Genomic DNA, 18,363 nt, shown 5'->3' with positions numbered 1-18,363 from the left:
CCCATATTATATCAAGTGCCCACTGCATAATTGGAAGCGTAAAATTGCCCATTTACACAATATGCCACCTGCAACCCCTCTCTAGACTGTTTAACTGCTCTGCTATTGATACTGTATAAGAGTGTCCGTGCAACACCTATTGCGATTTTTCAAGCAATTACTAGGAGGCACACAACAGATTCTTCAGATCCTGTTGGGGAATCCGAAGGTCACATTGGCCATTACAGCCATTAATTAAACCATTTGAAGGAGGCAAATACAATCACTTATAGTTCCAATTAAGGTGGTCAGAGAATTCCGCTCAAAACCACATTTTACAAATTGAAGCGTTCAGCCAATCACCGTCTATCCTCTTTCTGAACCCCAACCCTGTTTAGAGGAAGGGGGAGGGGGGTCCATCTGCTTTGCTGGCTGTCCTTTGGGACATGGGCATACCCCAAGGGGCTGTAGCTGGGATGGATGGAGGGAGGGTGGATGGGAGGGAGAGAGAGAGAAGTTGAATAGATTGCACCCATGCACTAATAAAAGGCCATAATCAGTATGCTCGTACACAATAGGCAGATTTTGCCATTTGCTTATCCTACTCTCCAAAAAACACAATCATTAGAAGATTCATAGGTATCATCTGAAATTTAGCTTTGACATGGGTGAGATGAGTTGCATGGTTTATTTCAACAAATTAAAACATTTTTCTGAGTGTTTGGCAGAGGGCCATATATTGTGTGTGTGATCAGGTGCATGTAGCCCACAAGTGGTGTAGTTTGATTCCCGTTGCGGTTTGCAGCAATACGACACTTAAGGCGATAAGTGACTGGATTTCATTTTCAGAAAATTTAGTTTTGCATATTCATTTCACTTTAATCTAATTCTTTTATCAAACACGCCACTGTTTAAAAAATCTGCACAGAATCCAATATGGTTTTCATTAAGTTGCACACAGCTATAGATCTATATTCTCACAGCTTTAAAATAAAGTGTGGCGTACGTTTGTTCAATGCCAATTTCACAGAACCAATCATTTAAATTAAGTATTTTCTCACTTTTATACAGACGTTTTGGTGCAGAAACAGAAGCCAGCTGGAAAATATAAGGGTTGTGATTAAATGAGACGAAAAGTGATTGTTTGTTTGCTGCATGAAAGACGGACCGAAAAAATAAAAGGAATCAAGTTGCATCAGGTTTCATGGTTTCTCATCAGCTTGGACTTGTTGAGGGATGCCTGGATCTGAAGGGTGCGGGTCCATGTGGGTACCCCGACGCTAAGCATCTCATTGATTAAACTGCTCCTCCAGGGCAATAGCAACTTCAGTGCTTTACTTAACACCCCTCCAGCAAACTGCAAAGCTTGCTGATTGGTTGGCTGCCTCTAAGCTGCCTGTCTTCAAGGCTTATTGTTTTGTGAGCCCTACACAGTCAATATTAAGCTTGGCTAATGTGATATAGAGGCAGCTGGAGGAGCCACAGTTATTACCATGACACTACGGAGTGAGGGGTGTAATACTATTAAAAATAAATCAGGTGGTTCGATGATTTGGCATGGTCCGGGGATTTTGTGAGACATTAGGTGGGGCAGTTGCTATAATTCTATTAGACATTCTGGGGGAACCTCTGAGGAACAATTGATTCCCGTTCTCTAGTTCAGCATAATTCAATTGCTTTTCACCAAAGGCCTGAAAAAGGAAGGCAAAATAGGAAGAAGTTTACTTTTCCAATTGGAGAAATGGCATGGTCTGGAGGAAAGGCAGATGTTTTGAAGACCTTTCACCTAAAGTTGGTATGCTGCAAAAAAATGCCGGGTTGTGGTCAAATATGGACATTTTCTATATAGGCTATGTTAAACCAGTGTATAGGCTGAAACAACCAAGCACTTTTTTATTTAGAATGAATGGCTTTGATTTTATAAAACAAAAAACTTTTTCAAAAAGCTAACAATATGGTTTAGTAATAATAGCCTACAAGTAAACTTAACTACAACAATAATAAAAGAAGAAGATTTTCAACATCTTTGATTGGTTGCTGCCGATTTTACAGAGAGATTAAGCGGGAGGGCCGAGAAATTAATCTCTTTATAATCTGTTGAAAGATTTGGTGTTTACTCGGCTGAGGCACTGCAGTCTTTCTGTGTAAGCACGTGAGGTCACAATTTGTTACAAACATATTTTTTAAAACCCTGACCATGTGTCAGTTTTCTTTGCTTTGAATTAAACATGTCGGACGGCCATTTGTAATAGGGAAAATGTACATTAATTAATTAATGCAGGGTGCCGTTGTTCGCGCGGTGGTAGTCTCGTCTCGTGTCACTATTGTTCTGGCGCTCGAGACACATAAACGGCGATTTCAAGGCCCATTGAGCGCGCGATGGATTGTACGTAAAATCCATTAAGGGGCGGAGAGAGCATTGATTATTCAACAACTTCCTTAAAAATACAAAGTGCACTAAATCTGTCTGGACATTTCTGATGTGTTAGAGGCGTTGTGCTGCAAAAAAAAAAAAAAAAAAAAAAAACGATATAATTAATATAAGCCCTTACATTTTATGTAAGCTTATTAAAGAGGTCCAATTAAAGTTTGTTTTATTTGGTTCTATGTGTAGCCTACATCTTTGCACCTTGCATCTTGTCAGGAAACCACATGAAAAACACTGTGGTATAGCAAACTTTACCATTAACTATAGTAGACCTAACTTTGTATTTGAACATTTTATCATAGTAAATATAAAGGTATAGCCTACTATGTATTTATTACAGCTTATTACACAACTACAGAATACTATTAGCCTATAACAAAGTGTAGTGATATATAGCCTACAAAAGAATACAATTTACTACAGTTTACTATAGAATAAACTAAAGTATAACCTACTACATTTTATGTGGGCATTTAATTATATATATATCTTAGCCTAAATAACTCAGTGTTGATACAGAACACAAATGTAGCATTGTTTTTCTGATTAATTTCCTGTAAGGCTTAATAAACGTTTAAACTCTATATTTAATAGTACATTTAATAATAAAATTAAAATAGTAATTTTATTAACTTTAGTTTCCACGTTTAATTTCATTCGTCTGGTATTTTAGGTTTGTATTTTGGGCAATACTGACATCTAGTGGTTTTAGTTAAGCACAACTTTACCTTTCACGCCCAAAGCCTGTACTGATTGGTTAATAATGAACGAGCTATTATTATTCAATTCTATATTGTACACTCTTTAAATTACTCTGCAACATTATACAGCTTTATTCAAGACATCTAATATTATACAGTGACTTATAGCCACGTTGCAAATCATTCAATTATTTATTAAAGGGGACATATCATGAACATCTGACTTTTTCCATGTTTAAGTGCTATAATTGGGTCCCCAGTGCTTCTATCAACCTAGAAAATGTGAAAAAGAACGACACAGTAACTTAGTTTTGGTTAACCATTCTGTGAAAAAATAGGTCACTAAAATTTGGCTACCCCTGTGATGTCAGAAGGGGATAATACCGCCCCTTAATCTGCACTATACAACCACAACACTGCCATTTAGTGCAGAGATCAGCTCATTTGCATTTTAAAGGACACACCCAAAATGGCACATTTTTGGCTCACACTTACAAAGTGGCAATTTTAACATGCTATAAATTATCTGTGTGGTATTTTGAGCTAAAACTTTACATACGTTCTCTGGAGACACCAAAAATGTATTTTACACCTTAAAGGGGTCTTGTGAAATGTTCCCTTTAAGCAAAACCAAAAGTTTAAAAATAGAATATTTTTCAGTCAGCACAGGAAAATATGAAAGATAACAATTTTTAGGACATTAAAAAATAATATTTCAAAGAAGTAACCACAATGATAAAATAGAAATGTCTATAAATACCACTGCCTAACATCTTTTTCAAAGTCACGCACGCTGACGCTGAGCTCTAAGTGATCCTGATGTAGATGATCTACAATAAGTGAATGTGTTTTACACTGATGGTGCTCTCTGCAGTGACAGAAACTCCCACGCATGTACGTGATTCTGACCTACATATAAATACAAGCAAAGAGACAGGCTCACTGAGACAACACTCCTACGCGCACTCTTCTGCACACCATCACATCTCACACGTATCCCTTCCAAAGAATTCCTCCCACCTGCAAGCATCTCTCATTTTTCCTTTTTCACTATTTTCTTGCTCTCTTTCTACTATCAGAGGACACAAATGCAAGTTGTCTGACTGAGCTTTGCTTTTAATTTTCTGTAAAGGAGTAGACTGGGAGGAAAAAAGTATTATAGAGATGGCACCGAAACGAGAACCATCAATTAAGAAGTCTCCATCGGGAGGAACATTACCAAGACATGGACCACCATTCCCTTGCCCAACCACAACACCCACATCCCCGAAACCAGCACCTGAGCTAAAACCACGGATGCTGCGTCCTCCCGATTCACCCTTTGACCCCAGCACATTAGAGGTAAGTGGGAGCATTTCTATGTTGCATTTGTCAAATGCTTTTATCCATACAATTCATTCAACGCATACTCTTTTATCAATATGTGTTCCTTGGGAATCAAAGCTATGACCTTGAGTTGCTAACACAATTACTACTAATAAAATCATCAAAATCAATTCACTTGATGTGGATCTATAGTGGATATATTTTCAGCATGGCTGTGTATACTGTGACATTGCAACACACGTATTAGAGGGAAATTAGAGTAGGTATAATTCGTGAATAAAACATCAATATAATCATTTTCTAATCAGCTTCTGATTACCCTAGCAGAGCAAATATAAACTGTGTCAACCCAGTCCCCAAACCTAAAGAGAATACTGGAGGAGCTATATCAGGATTGAAAAATGGGGCACTGATGTAGATTGTGCACAATAAGGTCCCTGAGCTGCACTACTGTCACCTTGAGTTTTACTGAAATTTGCATAATACTAGTTTTTCTAATACACCTGACCATATTCAGGTAAAAATTAACAGACCAACCTATTCCCCAGCTGATGAAACTAAAACCAAGCCTAAGATGCTTGGCTGGTCTTAGCTGGTTTACTAGCCTGGCAAGCAGGTTTTATTAGTGAGTCAGTAGGTCTTTAACCCTGACCAGTTTAGACCAGTGGCTGTTAGCATAAACTGCTTAGATTAGTCTTGCATTATTTTTTTTCTTTAAGACTGGTCAAACCTTTCTTAAAGGGATAGTTCACTTTAAAATAAAAATTGTGTCATCATTTACTGATCCTCATGTTGTTGTATGAATTTCATTTTTCTGATGAACACAAAAGAAGATATTTTGAGAAATTATGATAAACACACAGCAGTAAGTGGCCATTGACTTCCATAGTAGGAAATAAATATTGTAAAAATATTATGATAAATGATGAAGAAAATGTTTTGATAAATGATGGTAAGCACACAGTTGACGGTAACCATTAAATTCCATTATTTTTTTTATTCCTACTATGGAAGTCTATGGTCACTTACTGCTGTGTGTTTACCATAATTTCTCAAAATATCTTCTTTTGTGTTCATCAGAAAAAAAAATTCATACCCGTTTAGAACAACATGAGGATCAGTAAATGATAACTGAATGTTCATTTTAAAGTGAACTTTCCCTTTAAGTAAATTACATAAACAGGAACATTGGTCTAATTTGAATATGAAAAGTTATCCTTGGCTGCGTCCGAAAACTCTAAATTGCTGCCTTCTGAGGCAGCTTTCCAAGGCAGGAAGGCATCAAGGCATGTCCGAATTCAATGTTTACTTCCTGTCTCCTGAGATAACTATGTGTGGGCGTACAATAAGAATGTGATTGGTCGAGCCTGGTCGAGTTCGAAAAAATAAAATGGCGGCCAAAGCCACTGGAGCACAAATTTACTGTACATAAAGGTAGATTTTCACTTTTTACACATTTTAAATGCATTTCTAGTGAGAAATTAGTATTGTAGCTTTCAAATATGTGATTAGTTATCACAGAGACGTGCGCTGTTTATATTTCAAACCATGCTGCCTTTGAAGTGTGTCCGAAAGTCTTTCTCTGAGCTGCCTTCATGCCTCCGAAGTCATTTACTCATAAGGCAGTGAGGGAACGAGTCACTGCCTTGAGTTTTCAGACGCAGCCCATATTAGCCCTAACTAATAGGCTTTATGCCTGGCTGCACTACTTCCTGAACTTCAGCCAGCTCCTTGTTTCCTGTCTGCCATTATTGGACAAACTGATTAATCCAGGTGTGTCTGATTATTCAGCTTGCTGAAGTTCAGGAAGTAGTGCAGCTGGGCATAAAGCCGATTGCTAGTGGGTCAAGACCAGTTCTTAAAACACAGTCTTAACTAAGCAGTTATTATGTTTAAAACTGCACAGAGCTAGATTAGCTAAAACGAGTAAAAACTACCTTTGAAGTAGACCAGCAAACCAGCTGAGACTGCTTTTAGTTTCAGCAGGAACAACTCTACTAAAAAAAATCCAGCTAATACCAAGATGGTAACTGGTTTAAGATGACAGTAACTGGTTTAAGTTGGTCTCAGCCTGGCAAAACTGGTGGGTCAGCTAAGTCCAGGTAGACCAGCTTACAAAGTGACCAAAACACAGCTAGAACAGCTTAAACAAAGCTGCTGGGAGACCAGCTAAAACCAGCCCCCCGCTTATGCTGGTCTTTCAGTAGGAAAGACAGTGGATTTGTGTTGTAACTTGAAAATATATATCTTTTTCCAACCAGTGATAGATTCCTCTGATGATATAATAATTCTGTATTTAAATAAAGCTTATTTCTTACACCACCACGTACGTGCGTATGCATAGCATTTAACATAAACTTAATTGCATGGGTTCACAAATACAAACCATCAGAATTAACATTTCACGTGCTCGACTTTTTTTATTTTTTATTAATATGCTTAAACAAAAAAAAAATATACAGAACAGTACAATATATATGGAACACAGTACAGATGACGTGGGTTACATTACATAAACATAAATATAAAGATTATTAAGCTAGCTTAAAGGATTGACACCATTGTAGAGTCTTACAAGCAACAGAATTTTTTGAATTCCTCAAGGAAATTAAATATATATCAACATCTTTCTTAAAGATAAAAAAAGAAGGAGTTTTCTTTGAAAATTTGCATTTGTGAATATAAAATTTAGCAAGGAGAAGCAGCAGGTTAAGAATATATTTAAAATGAGAAGGGTCTAATCTCATAGTTTCACCAAAGAACACAATTTTTTGGTTTAAACAGAAATTTACAGAAAGATTTCTTTTAATAAAATTTGAAAAGTCAACCCAAAATATTTTGCAGTATATACATTCCCAAAATAAATGAAGGATTGTCTCATCAGCCTTATGACAAAAAGTGCACAAGGGGGAAATGTTATTATTGAATATAGCAAAGTTATAATTAACTGGGTAGCAATTGTGAATAATTTTAAGGGAAATCTCAACAACTTTATTAGGTAAATTTTTTTTTTTAAAGATATCTGATCTCTGTTAAGAATTGAGCGATTTTTTTGTTTGATAAACTACTGAAAGAATTTTGCTCAATAAATAGATTCGTGTTATCAAATATAAATGAAGAACATTACGGACCTTTAGGGCCAGGATTGACTAAAGGTTTCAAACAATCAGGAATTGCCCCAAAAACAATGGCATATTCTCTTGGGGGGACTGGAAAAGATTAATCTTGCATAAACTGTTCATAAGAGAGCAAGACACCCCTCTCATCTAACAGTTGACTCACTTAAAGTATATTTTTACGTGCTCGACTTTACGAGTCGCAGCGCCGACCGATCCGCGTATAAAATCAAGTACCGCGAGAGCGATTCGAAAGCTGTGCTTTGTAATCGCTCTCGCGGTACTTTAATGTCATAAACCAATCCGTCTGCACAACGCCGCATTACCTGCAACACGCCTTATATGGAATAGAGATCTGCGCTGGGCGTGTCTCTGTGCAGCTATGTCACACTTTTTGTGCAATGAAAGATCTCTCCTCCCAGCGTTCATAACTCAACAGCGCTACCGCGAGTCATCTCACTCTCGCCGCGACACATTCCCACGCACCCGGAAAACAAACCACCGCTGCAAATATGGTACGCATACGGACACATTTTAAATAAAAGTGTTTTAGTTGGATATCTATAGGCATGTGTAACTAAATCTAAGCGGTTAAAACCACTTAGTAGCCAAATGAAAGCATCTGTCGTTAGCCTGATTGCTGCTGGCTAACCAATATGGTTTTACTTTAAATGCTACGAAAGAGATGTGGTCTAAGGAAATTGTTAATATAATTATTTTACAGTAAATTATGACTACAATAACAAACTGGTGTAAAATTAATACGCGAACACAGTTATTAAGTATTTGTGTTAAGGTTCTGTTGTCACTTGCTAGCCCGTGTGCTAATTCAGCTAGGAAGTTTTAGCTAGCAAAAACTCGGTGGTTTGCGGGCTAATAAACTTTTCCAAAATGACCCACAACCGTGTTGTTAGAAATCCCATTTGATTCATTTGCTCATGCTACATTCATTAAGTGTCGTTTTGTCCTCAAACAGTCTGAGTTCAACGAGGACCAAATTCTTGGTAAGTTTGTCTCTCGTCCATATGCATGTTCCTCTGTCTCAAAGTGATCTTTACCTTCTTCGTGTATTATTTTCATCCTTTTGTTTTACGGCCCGCTTGCTTCATCCCAATCCGGTTATACGCCTCTCATGTTACTCTGCCCCTTCTTTCTTTCCTTACCTTTGTATTGTTTTCCCTTTGCGATTGTTGTATGTCGTTTCCAGATTGAGTTTAACATGGATCAAATACATGGTGAGTGACCTTAAATCCTTCTGTTCTCGTGTCATTTAGTTTGCATGGCCAACAAGCAGATGTTTGTATCAAACGTCACCTGCCCCCTTCATTGGAAGTGCTTTAATGTGTTATTAACATGATTTGTACAATTTTAAGTGTGCATACTTGTTTGGTTTTTGTCTACGGCAAATGTACGGTTATGTCTGCAGAGGGTGTGTCCCAGCCAGGAAGTGTTGAAATGCTAACAAAAGAGTGTGACGTTTAAAACATCCCCACCTAAATAACTTCGGCAAAACAAAAAATTTACAGTCGCAAGTTGCGTTTTCTGTTTATTGTTTGGCTTTTTTGGAAGTGGGTGGCCATTTATGTTCATCTTTAGTATGTTTGTTTAAGCAAAGGAAGTTGACAAACTACTGCGCGCACTCACCATTTTCCTCTCATACCATATATGGTTAAAGGCAAAATTTTAAGACATGCAAGGGAACAGCAGCATTCCAACCAGCAGGAAAACCATTAAAGAGCCGGGAATATTTTGGAAAAGGCCTGTCCCAACAGATAACACTCAGCAAACTCTCTCTGGCTCAAAGACATTTGATTTTACATCCAAGTTTATTTATAAACACAGTTTAGTACTTAAGATATCTTTTAAACCCTTCCCTTTTTTTACTTTCTCGCATGCTTTTTATGTACCGTTTTTTAATCCCTTCTTATAGTTTTATTTTTAGAATAAATGTTGAATAGTGATCTATCAAGTTAGGTGTAACTCTTGTTAAATATCTACTTGACATGTCTAAATATTTCATTAGCTTTTTGTTAAAGGCTGAATACGGAGTTAATCTAGTGACTTGAAGTGGATAAGATTTCTCTGGTCATTTATTCTACCACAGCTAAGCTGAATGGAGACTGCAAAAATAGCCTGGCATACCATTAATATTAATGGCTGGTGCAGTGTCTTTGTGTGCTGATCCATTGGGCTCATTAAATTTATAAGACATCTTTAAAGGAATGGCCTGTTGATATATCTTTACAATGCAAGGCGTATTTGTTGTCTTGTTTTTCCATGCTGTGTGTCCATACTTTGTCTTTATTTCAGTCATTCTCTTCTGTCAAGCATCCATCTTGATTTGTCTGCTTCTCAGTTGTTATTTCCCAGCATCATTTTAATTAATGCTTTTAATGATCTCCACAGAATTCAAAGAAGCCTTCCTCTTGTTTGATCGGACGGGAGATGGAAAGATCACCTACAGTCAGTGTGGAGATGTGATGCGTGCTCTCGGTCAGAATCCTGTCAATGCTGAGGTGCTAAAGGTCCTGGGAAACCCAAAGGCAGAAGGTAAGAAGAATCAGCGACTATTGATTGTTTACCATAATGTTTGGTGTTTGGAATAACTTATCTACAAATTCGATCTAGACTTTTGATCTAACTGATCTAAGGGAATTTGTCTGTTATCTAGGCTCTCCCAAATAAAACGTAAAGGTTTGAAATGGTAACATTATGCACATGTTGTTCAATGCAAACTTCAATTAAAACTCTTATGTATGTTAAAGGGATAGTTCACCCCCAAGCTGTCCGAGATGCATATGTCCATCATTTTTGCTAACACATTTGCATTTATTTTAGAAAATGTCTTCGATCTTTCAGTTAATCAAATGTATAGTTACGGGGTCCACGTCCTTCAAGTCCAAAAAATGTGCATCCATCCTTCACAAAATAAATCCAAACGGCTCCAGGATGATAAACAAAGGCCTTCTGAGGGTAATCAGTGTGGTTTTGTTACAGAGATGTATAGTAACGAAGTAGAACTACTTCACTACTGTACTTAAGTACTAAAAGACAGTATCTGTACTCTACTGAAGTATTATTTTTTTCTCCTACTTCCACTTTTACTTCAGTACATTTTTTTCTTTGAGTTTAATACTTTTACTCCAATACATTTTTTATGTGCTGCATAGTTACTCGTTACTCTCAAATGTTACGAATCATGGTCACATGGTGGTCTGAACCAATTGGAGATAGTAAAGGGCGACCCCTCCCAACCTCTCACTCACAAATATGAGCCAGGGTTGTTGACAAATGTGAAGCGAAGAGAGAACCAAAGTGCGCGAGAAAGACAGAGAGAGAGAGAATGCGCAAGAAAGGGCGAGTGTGCGCGAAAGAAGGAAACCTAAATTCAATGAAACACCTTGTACCTTTACCTATTACCATTTTATCGACTAATATTTCATTAATTCTGAATTCTCTATCGCCATATCAGTTAAATTAATCTGAATTATCTGAACATTCATGTCCTTGTACTCCTGCTACAGCCAAAGGAATTGTAAGTGTCCTTTAGCTTAAACATTTGAAATAATATAAACAATATTATATTCAAACTTTTGACTGTTTTCTTTAATAACTACATTACACAATACTTATACTTTTACTTTCAGTACTTGAGTAGTATATTTTAAAATAAACTACTTGCAATACTTAAGTACAAAGCATGTTTAATACTTTAGTACTTCCACTTAAGTGCTGTGCTTAAAGAGCACTTCAACTTCTACTCAAGTCACTTTTTTGATAGAGCACTTGTACTTTTACTCAAGTCTGGGTCGCTAGTACTTTATACATCTCTGTTTTGTTATAGAAATATCCATATTTAAAATAACTAGTTTCCGGTAACGCCGCCATCTTAGACTCCTCTGTATTCGGGAAAGAGTATCAGCGTAGTGTACGCACTTTTCTTAGTGACGTATGACAAATTCGGAGGGCGGGGCACAGAGCAGCAACACAGAACCCTCTGTAAACTGAGAACGCTCTCATCTTGAATGCGGATGTGAAGTTAGTTATTTTTATTTATAAAGTTTTAAATGTGTATATTTCAACAACACCGTTGTGGATTACCCTCAAAAGGCCTTTGTTTATCATCGTGGAGCTGTTTGGATTTATTTTGTGAAGGATGGATGCACATTTTTTGGACTTGAAGGAGTAGACCCCGTAACTTTACATTAGATTTACAGTTAATCAAACAACATTTTCTTAAACAACTGAAAATATGTCTGAAAATGCATCTTGGATGGCTTGGGGGTGATGAAATTGTGGGTTTAAAATTTTTTTTGGCCGAACTATCCCTTTAATGTTACTGTTCATATTTTTGGCAAAAATATGAATATATTTCCAAAAAATGTATAGCATTATTGGTGGCTGAAATTTTTTTACATCCCAGTAATGGCACAGATAATGGCTTGCCTGCTTTGCTATCCCCTAATTTTTATGTCCAAGTTCTTTTATGAGATATCAATAATGATAATACTGTGATATGATGGTAGTACTAGTAGGATTGAAACTTTGAACAATTATTCCTAAATCCAAATGTAGTAAGAAAAACAGAATCATAAACAACTTGAGTTTTCTTCCTAATAATAAACCTGGCTCTCGTCATGAACATAGCCATGGAAGCTGGCATGCTGTTAACTCTTTCCCTGCCAAGAGAAAACCGTTTCCAATCAATGATGAGTTTTTCCAGCAGTCCGTATTTCCGCTAGTATCCACCGCTCTTACACAACTTATAAAACCCGGAAGTATCCCCTTAGGGCAAACATTTCAAACTCTGTATGTTTGGATTAGGGATGCAACGATAGGATTTTTTGGGCCGATACCGATTTAAAGAGACAACTTCTGGCCGATGCCGATACCGATATTAAACACTTGTAAACAATACTATACAGTTGGTCTATTAGCTAGTTTATTTCTGCATCAAATTATTTTTACTGAACATGGATTTGATCTAATTAACATTCAACTGACCAACATAATAAGAGAGGCACAAATTAAGCTAAAACAAATATAAGACGACAGCATGACAACCTTCAAAGGCAGTTTTGGCTATTCAGCATTTACTTTAATAACAACATTAACTCAATTTTTTTTTACCTATAATGGATTTCTTTATGCAGTTAATTAATAAACAATCGGTATCGGCCTTTTATGTGCTATTGCCGATATGCCGATGGTTTCAACTTCATCAAAAATCGGCCGATAAATATCGGTGGCCGATACATCTGTGCATCACTAGTTTGGATTATCGCTCTGATCTATATCAAAAGTCCTTCACAAGCTTTTGAGCTTTTTGCTCAAAAATTGTTACTTTTTTTAAAGAAACCTGCCCATATTTGAGAGGTGATAAAAGAGAAAAAATAAAGGTAGGATGAAAAGTTTTATGTTTGAAAGCAGAGGGTCTGTTCTTTCATGTGATATATTGTATGTTTATATATTTAAAGAACATTTTCTGGAAGGCATTAAACTTCATAAAAATGCTGTTGTTATTTTTTTTAATGTTAAAAAACAAAAAAAACACCCGCTGGCGAATTAAAAAGGAAAAAAAGAAAGTAGTGATTCTGAAAGACTTTTGCTGAATAATGCGGAAATGAGCCCTGTCTAATTATTATCTTGTCTAACTGCTCCTGCTTTTTTATTTTTAGAGATGAATCATAAATTGCTGGACTTTGAACAGTTCCTGCCCATGCTCCAGGCCATCGCTAAGAACAAAGACCAGGGCACGTTTGAGGACTTTGTAGAGGGACTTCGAGTATTTGACAAAGAAGGCAACGGCACAGTCATGGGTGCTGAGCTTCGCCATGTTCTCACCACACTGGGTAAGCTGTCCGGGTCTGGTTAAAATTAACACGATAAGACCGGTTATTCCTTAAGGACCAGTGATTTTTATTGTTACATAGTGTACAATTCACCATATTGGAACAAGCTAATTTACTGTCCATCTGTGTTATTTTAGGAGAAAAGATGTCCGAAGAGGAGGTAGAAACGCTGCTAGCCGGACACGAAGATGCTAACGGTTGCATCAATTATGAAGGTAAAACTCCTAAGTCTTGCCAAGTTTCTATAAATAAAAAGGAACAGTTTGTCCTTCAAACCCAATTTATAACAAAAAGCTACTTTAATCCAAGCTGTAGCAATGTGCTGGATATCTGTGTCAAAAGCAGTATAATACTCTTCTTGTGATAAAAGGAAAAGATGTCAAATTCAAAATCTAATGGTGAAAGCATGCTGTAACTGTAACTGATCTTCCACAGCCTTCGTACGTCAAATCATGTCTGGCTGAAAGACATCAAGGGTGTACGTCCACCTCCTGCCCTCGACGTTAATAACACGTGAAGCAACATTCCATCCAGGCCTTTTCTTTAACGCTAGATGCACATGACTGCACAGTCCACACCCTGTCTTTTGGGCACATTCAGCATAACGCATATGATCGCTGTGCATCATGGGATGTCTAGAGCTTGAGAGCCTGGTTGGGATTAGTTTAGAGGTTTTGATGTATGCCTGGACTCTTCCCTGTCTCTGCAGCAGCCTTTTTCCTCGGCCCCTGGCTGCGGCATGCATGTTGCCGTCTTTGCGACGGCTATCAGAGGCCACTGGTTTAGATGCGAACAAGGTGACTGCACTGCTTCGAGTATTGGCGCAGGTCAAGGGTTGTATTTGTCTGGTCGGTTATATCTCATTAATAACATAATTTACTGATAAGACACAATAATAGACACACACACCCTCCCTGTACACTGAGCAGTGCAGTTGCTTTATTTTTAACTAACCGGTCAAGTTGCAGTGATTGGCTGATTTTGCTGACTTTTCTCTCCTTTTCCTAATGGAGGCTGAACTCCAGCTGTGCTAGAAACTGTTTTCACTCTTGCCCTTTTGAGGAAAACCAGGAGGAGCTTATTTAACATTCTCTTGAATCCTAGACTTGTAAAGTCTTTGAGCTGTGGTTTAGTTGGAGCTAGTCATGATCTTGCTCTCACCCTATCTATCACTACTTTTTTGGGGAACGGCCTCCAACTACAGCAAGCGTCTCAGATTTTGTGCTACTTTTCATTAATGTTAGTTTTTTTTTCTTGTTTGTTTGGACTTGGGGTGTTTTAATTTATTTTTTATTTTATTAAGCCTAAACTGCCGTTCACAGGTTGCATGCTGTAGTTGGGTCGATAGTTCCCCTTTTGATGCAAAAATGAGACTAACTTTGTTTTTTTTTTCTTTACAGAACTGGTCCGCATGGTCATGAGCGGTTGAAGATGTGGAACACAGCCCATTTGTTTGTTATATTTTGTGTGTTATTTCATATATATAAATATAAATATATTTTCTTCCTATTCATTCCATTATCCTTATTTGCATTTTGGCTCCAGCCCTCTTATTTTTGCGTTCATCTGGGTTTTATAATTAGAAGTGCCTTTATCTTCTAGAGGTTCCCATATGACTCTTCCCATTAGACACACACTTTGTCAAATGGTATTGAAATCATATAGTAATATGACAGATGTCTCTTGTGTGCTCTCACTGTCTGCAATAAAACCTCTTGATGCAGCACATTAGCAGTGTGTTTGCAATATATGCAGTGTATCCTCAGGCATCTCTGGTGGACAATGCTGTAGTAAAAATGTGGCCAGGCTTATTTTTGGCCTTTTCAGAAGGCGCAGTTCCATTTTTCCAAGAGAAATTAGGATTGAGAAATTATGAATCGGAAATGCAATAACTTTTTCCTGTTTTAATATCTTGGAATGTTCAGTTTGACCAATAAAATACATTTTAAAGATACTGTTTTTGTCATTTAGCTTGTGTGTGTGTGTGTGTGTGTGTGTGTGTGTGTGTGTGTGTGTGTGTGTGTGTGTACACGTACACACTACTCCATGGGATGGGTTAAATGCAGAGGTCACATTTCGAGTATGGGCTACTATACGTGATGGTCGTGTTACTTTTACCAGGGTTCCCATGGGTCCTTGAAAGTTTGTGAATTTGGGGGAACATTTCAAGGCCCTTAAGTTTTTGAAAATAAACATTCATAGATGCAGGCCATTAAAGTGCTTGAATCTATTTTGTGCAAGAAGTTTTTAGAGAAAAAAATAATATTCCCTGTGTAGTGTAGAATGACTTCATAAAACTTCTTGGGGGTGGATTCCCAGAGAGGGATTAGCGTAAACCAGGACTAGGCCTTACTAAAAAAATACTTGTGTGCATTTTGAGGAAAAACAAAGGGAACTGATATATTTAGGTCAGTACAAGTTGTTTTCAGTTTGGAGAGCTCTTACACTTATTTTAGTCTTAGGACTAGTCTAATCCCTGTATGGGAAACTGCCCCCTAGAGTTTTTTTTAGTGCACATGTTAAACTATTAGTTTTGAATGCTTGTGTCTTATGTATGCTAATTTTGATCTATACCAAAATGCTTTTTTGCATAGCTGGAAACTGTAACAATGTAAGAATCTAAACTTGCTTTTATTTGAATTGTGTCCCCACATTAAGTCTTTGAATTTGAGGGTATTTATATATATATATATATATATATATATATATATATATATATATATAATAAACACCCTCAAATTCAAAGACTTAATGTGGGGACACAATTCAAATAAAAGCAAGGTTAGATTTTAGATATATAATTTAAAGGTATATTTTTGGAGATTTTTTACTTTATTTAAACTGTGATAGAGGAGAGGACAGGAAAGCACAGGGAGGAGAGAGTGTATGGTATCGGCAAATGACCACGAGTCTGGAATTGAACTCGGGTCACCGAAAGTGCGAAAGCACCACATGTCAGAGCGCTGCCCACTACACCAAAGTTATTTCCAGCTGAAAAAGCTTAAACATGTTTTAGTCTAAGACTTGACTTAAACCTTTCTTTGAAACCGGGGGATAAAGTTAGTTTATAAATGATTACTTTCTTTAAAAAAAAAAAAACACAATAATTTACTCACCCCCATGTCTTCTAAAATGTTGATGCCTTTCTTTGTTCAGTTGAGAAGAAAAAAAAAACATTCCAGGATTTTTCTCAATTTAATAGACTTTATTGGACCCCAACACGTTACAGTTTAAATGCAGTTTAAAATAGCTGTTTCAACGCAACTTCAAAGGGCTTTAAACGATCCCAAACAAGGCATAAGGGTCTTATCTAGTAAAACGATAGTCATTTTTGGCAAGAAAAATAACAAATATGCACTTTTAAACCATAACTTCTCATCTTGTGTGACGTGCCATGCTTGACCTTTCGACGTCATGACGCATTACGTGAGGTCACGCATGACGCTGGCAAAATTACCGCCCCAGTGTTTACAAGTGTAGAGAAGAAGACCGTTTTGACGTTTTTGTATGTGGAATGACATTAATTAATGTCCTTATTGTTTAAAATGTTCTGCAAATGTGCGTTTCACATATGTAACGTGTGTCCTTTCACGTTATGACATGACATATGGCATTACGTAAGGTTGCACTGGCACGTCACACAGATACTGCAAGATGAGAACACTGAAAAAATTTACTAAATTTTTTAAGGTAAGTGGTTGCAATCAATTTATTTATGCTACATTTAAACAAAAGTTTTTTATTTTACTTTACTAATCTTTTTTTGTTTAAATGTAGCTTAAATAAATTGATTAAACTGAATGAATAATTTTTTTCCAGTGAAGTTGTGGTTTAAAGTACATATTTTTTTATTATTCTTGCCCTTATGCCTCGCTTGGGATCATTTTGAGACTTTTGAAGCTGCGTTGAAACTGCAATTTTAAACTGCATTTAAATTGTAAACTGTTGGGGTCCAATAAAGTCTATTAAAATGAGAAAAATCCTGGAATGTTTTCCTCACAAAACTTAATTTCTTCTTAACTGGACTAAGAAAGACATCAACATTTTGGATGACATGGGGGTGAGTAAATTATCTAAATTTTTAAGAAAGTGTAATAATCCTTTAATAGTTTTGGTCTCTCCTATAAAGTAAGTCTAAGGAGGCAAGTTTAACCTCTCTGTTGTGTGCAGGACTCAACTTGGCAGATAGATGGCACCATTCATACACTTGTTGAAACATGATCCTTAATTGATTGTGCTTAAAGCCAAGCTGTCTGAAGTCAAATTAAAGCAAACTGCTGAAGTGCTTTTGCAGTTAGACTAATGCAATTCAAATGATTGCTGTTTGGTTTTAGGTCAGTGACTTAAATTAAAGGTAAACATTATTGGCACCGAGATGTTCGGTGTCGTTGGGACTAATTTGTCTCAATTACGCAGAAGGGCAAATCTCAGTGACACAGGCAAAGTGGTTTTAAGAAAGCTGCTCATTAGTACAAAATGTGCCATTTGGTCCAGTCAGGCTTATCAAAGGTTAACCTAAAGCTATTCTTGCTTTTTAATAACTTTTAAATAACAACACGAAGGCATTATATTTGATGAAGAGGAATAATAAATAAAACGTACTCTAGGTGGATCAAAACACTTAATTTTACACATACATAGACCATATCTACTACTTTAAAATATTGTATGTTAATGACAACCTATTTATGATCCATTTTATTGCATATGTGTGAAAACCTGTCAAACCCCAGATAAAATAATTTCTTGTGTTTTCTGCATAAAATCATCCCACGTAAAATATATATAACTTTGATATCTTTAATATTGACTGAATATGGTCATGTTAAAGATTATGAGGTTTTAGCATGGATACTTTATAGTAACTAAAGGTACAATGAAGTTATTCCGATGGTTTGTTTGGGTGTGCGTTTGTGTTGAACTACCCCATAATGCATTGGGTGCCAAGAAGAGCCCATCAA

At 36.8% G+C, this 18,363-nt stretch overlaps 1 protein-coding gene across 7 annotated transcripts; it reads left to right on the top strand.

Moving 5' to 3' along the window:
- Positions 1 to 4,183: 4,183 nt before the first annotated feature.
- On the top strand, positions 4,184 to 15,356 carry LOC135775425 (myosin light polypeptide 6). 7 transcript variants are annotated; one of them, XM_073812934.1, is made up of 8 exons: positions 7,982 to 8,065; positions 8,527 to 8,554; positions 8,758 to 8,785; positions 9,957 to 10,100; positions 13,229 to 13,402; positions 13,540 to 13,617; positions 13,838 to 13,880; positions 14,803 to 15,356. In XM_073812934.1, the coding sequence occupies exons 3-7, from the start codon at positions 8,770 to 8,772 to the stop codon at positions 13,864 to 13,866; spliced, it is 441 nt and encodes a 146-aa protein (XP_073669035.1). In that variant the 5' UTR covers positions 7,982 to 8,065; positions 8,527 to 8,554; positions 8,758 to 8,769; the 3' UTR covers positions 13,867 to 13,880; positions 14,803 to 15,356. The 7 variants fall into 7 exon arrangements, with proteins under 7 accessions (XP_065141677.1, XP_065141676.1, XP_065141675.1 ...); XM_065285605.2 differs by lacking the exons at positions 7,982 to 8,065; positions 8,527 to 8,554 and adding an exon at positions 4,184 to 4,449 and having other exon boundaries at positions 13,838 to 13,915; XM_065285604.2 differs by lacking the exons at positions 7,982 to 8,065; positions 8,527 to 8,554 and adding an exon at positions 4,187 to 4,449.
- The last annotated feature ends 3,007 nt before the right edge of the window (positions 15,357 to 18,363 follow it).

This window comes from Paramisgurnus dabryanus, chromosome 21 (genome assembly GCF_030506205.2).
Source record: "Paramisgurnus dabryanus chromosome 21, PD_genome_1.1, whole genome shotgun sequence".
Classification (NCBI taxonomy): Eukaryota; Metazoa; Chordata; class Actinopteri; order Cypriniformes; family Cobitidae; genus Paramisgurnus; species Paramisgurnus dabryanus.
The sequence above is the reverse complement of the archived record's forward strand: the minus strand, read 5'-3'. Positions and strand labels throughout refer to the sequence as shown.

Coding starts and splice junctions, on each gene's coding strand:
- LOC135775425 (XM_065285605.2), top strand. CDS start 4,273: ATGGCACCGAAACGAGAACCATCAATTAAGAAGTCTCCATCGGGAGGA. Junction 4,450..8,757: donor TTGACCCCAGCACATTAGAG/GTAAGTGGGAGC, acceptor TGTCGTTTCCAG/ATTGAGTTTAACATGGATCA. Junction 13,618..13,837: donor CGGTTGCATCAATTATGAAG/GTAAAACTCCTA, acceptor GATCTTCCACAG/CCTTCGTACGTCAAATCATG.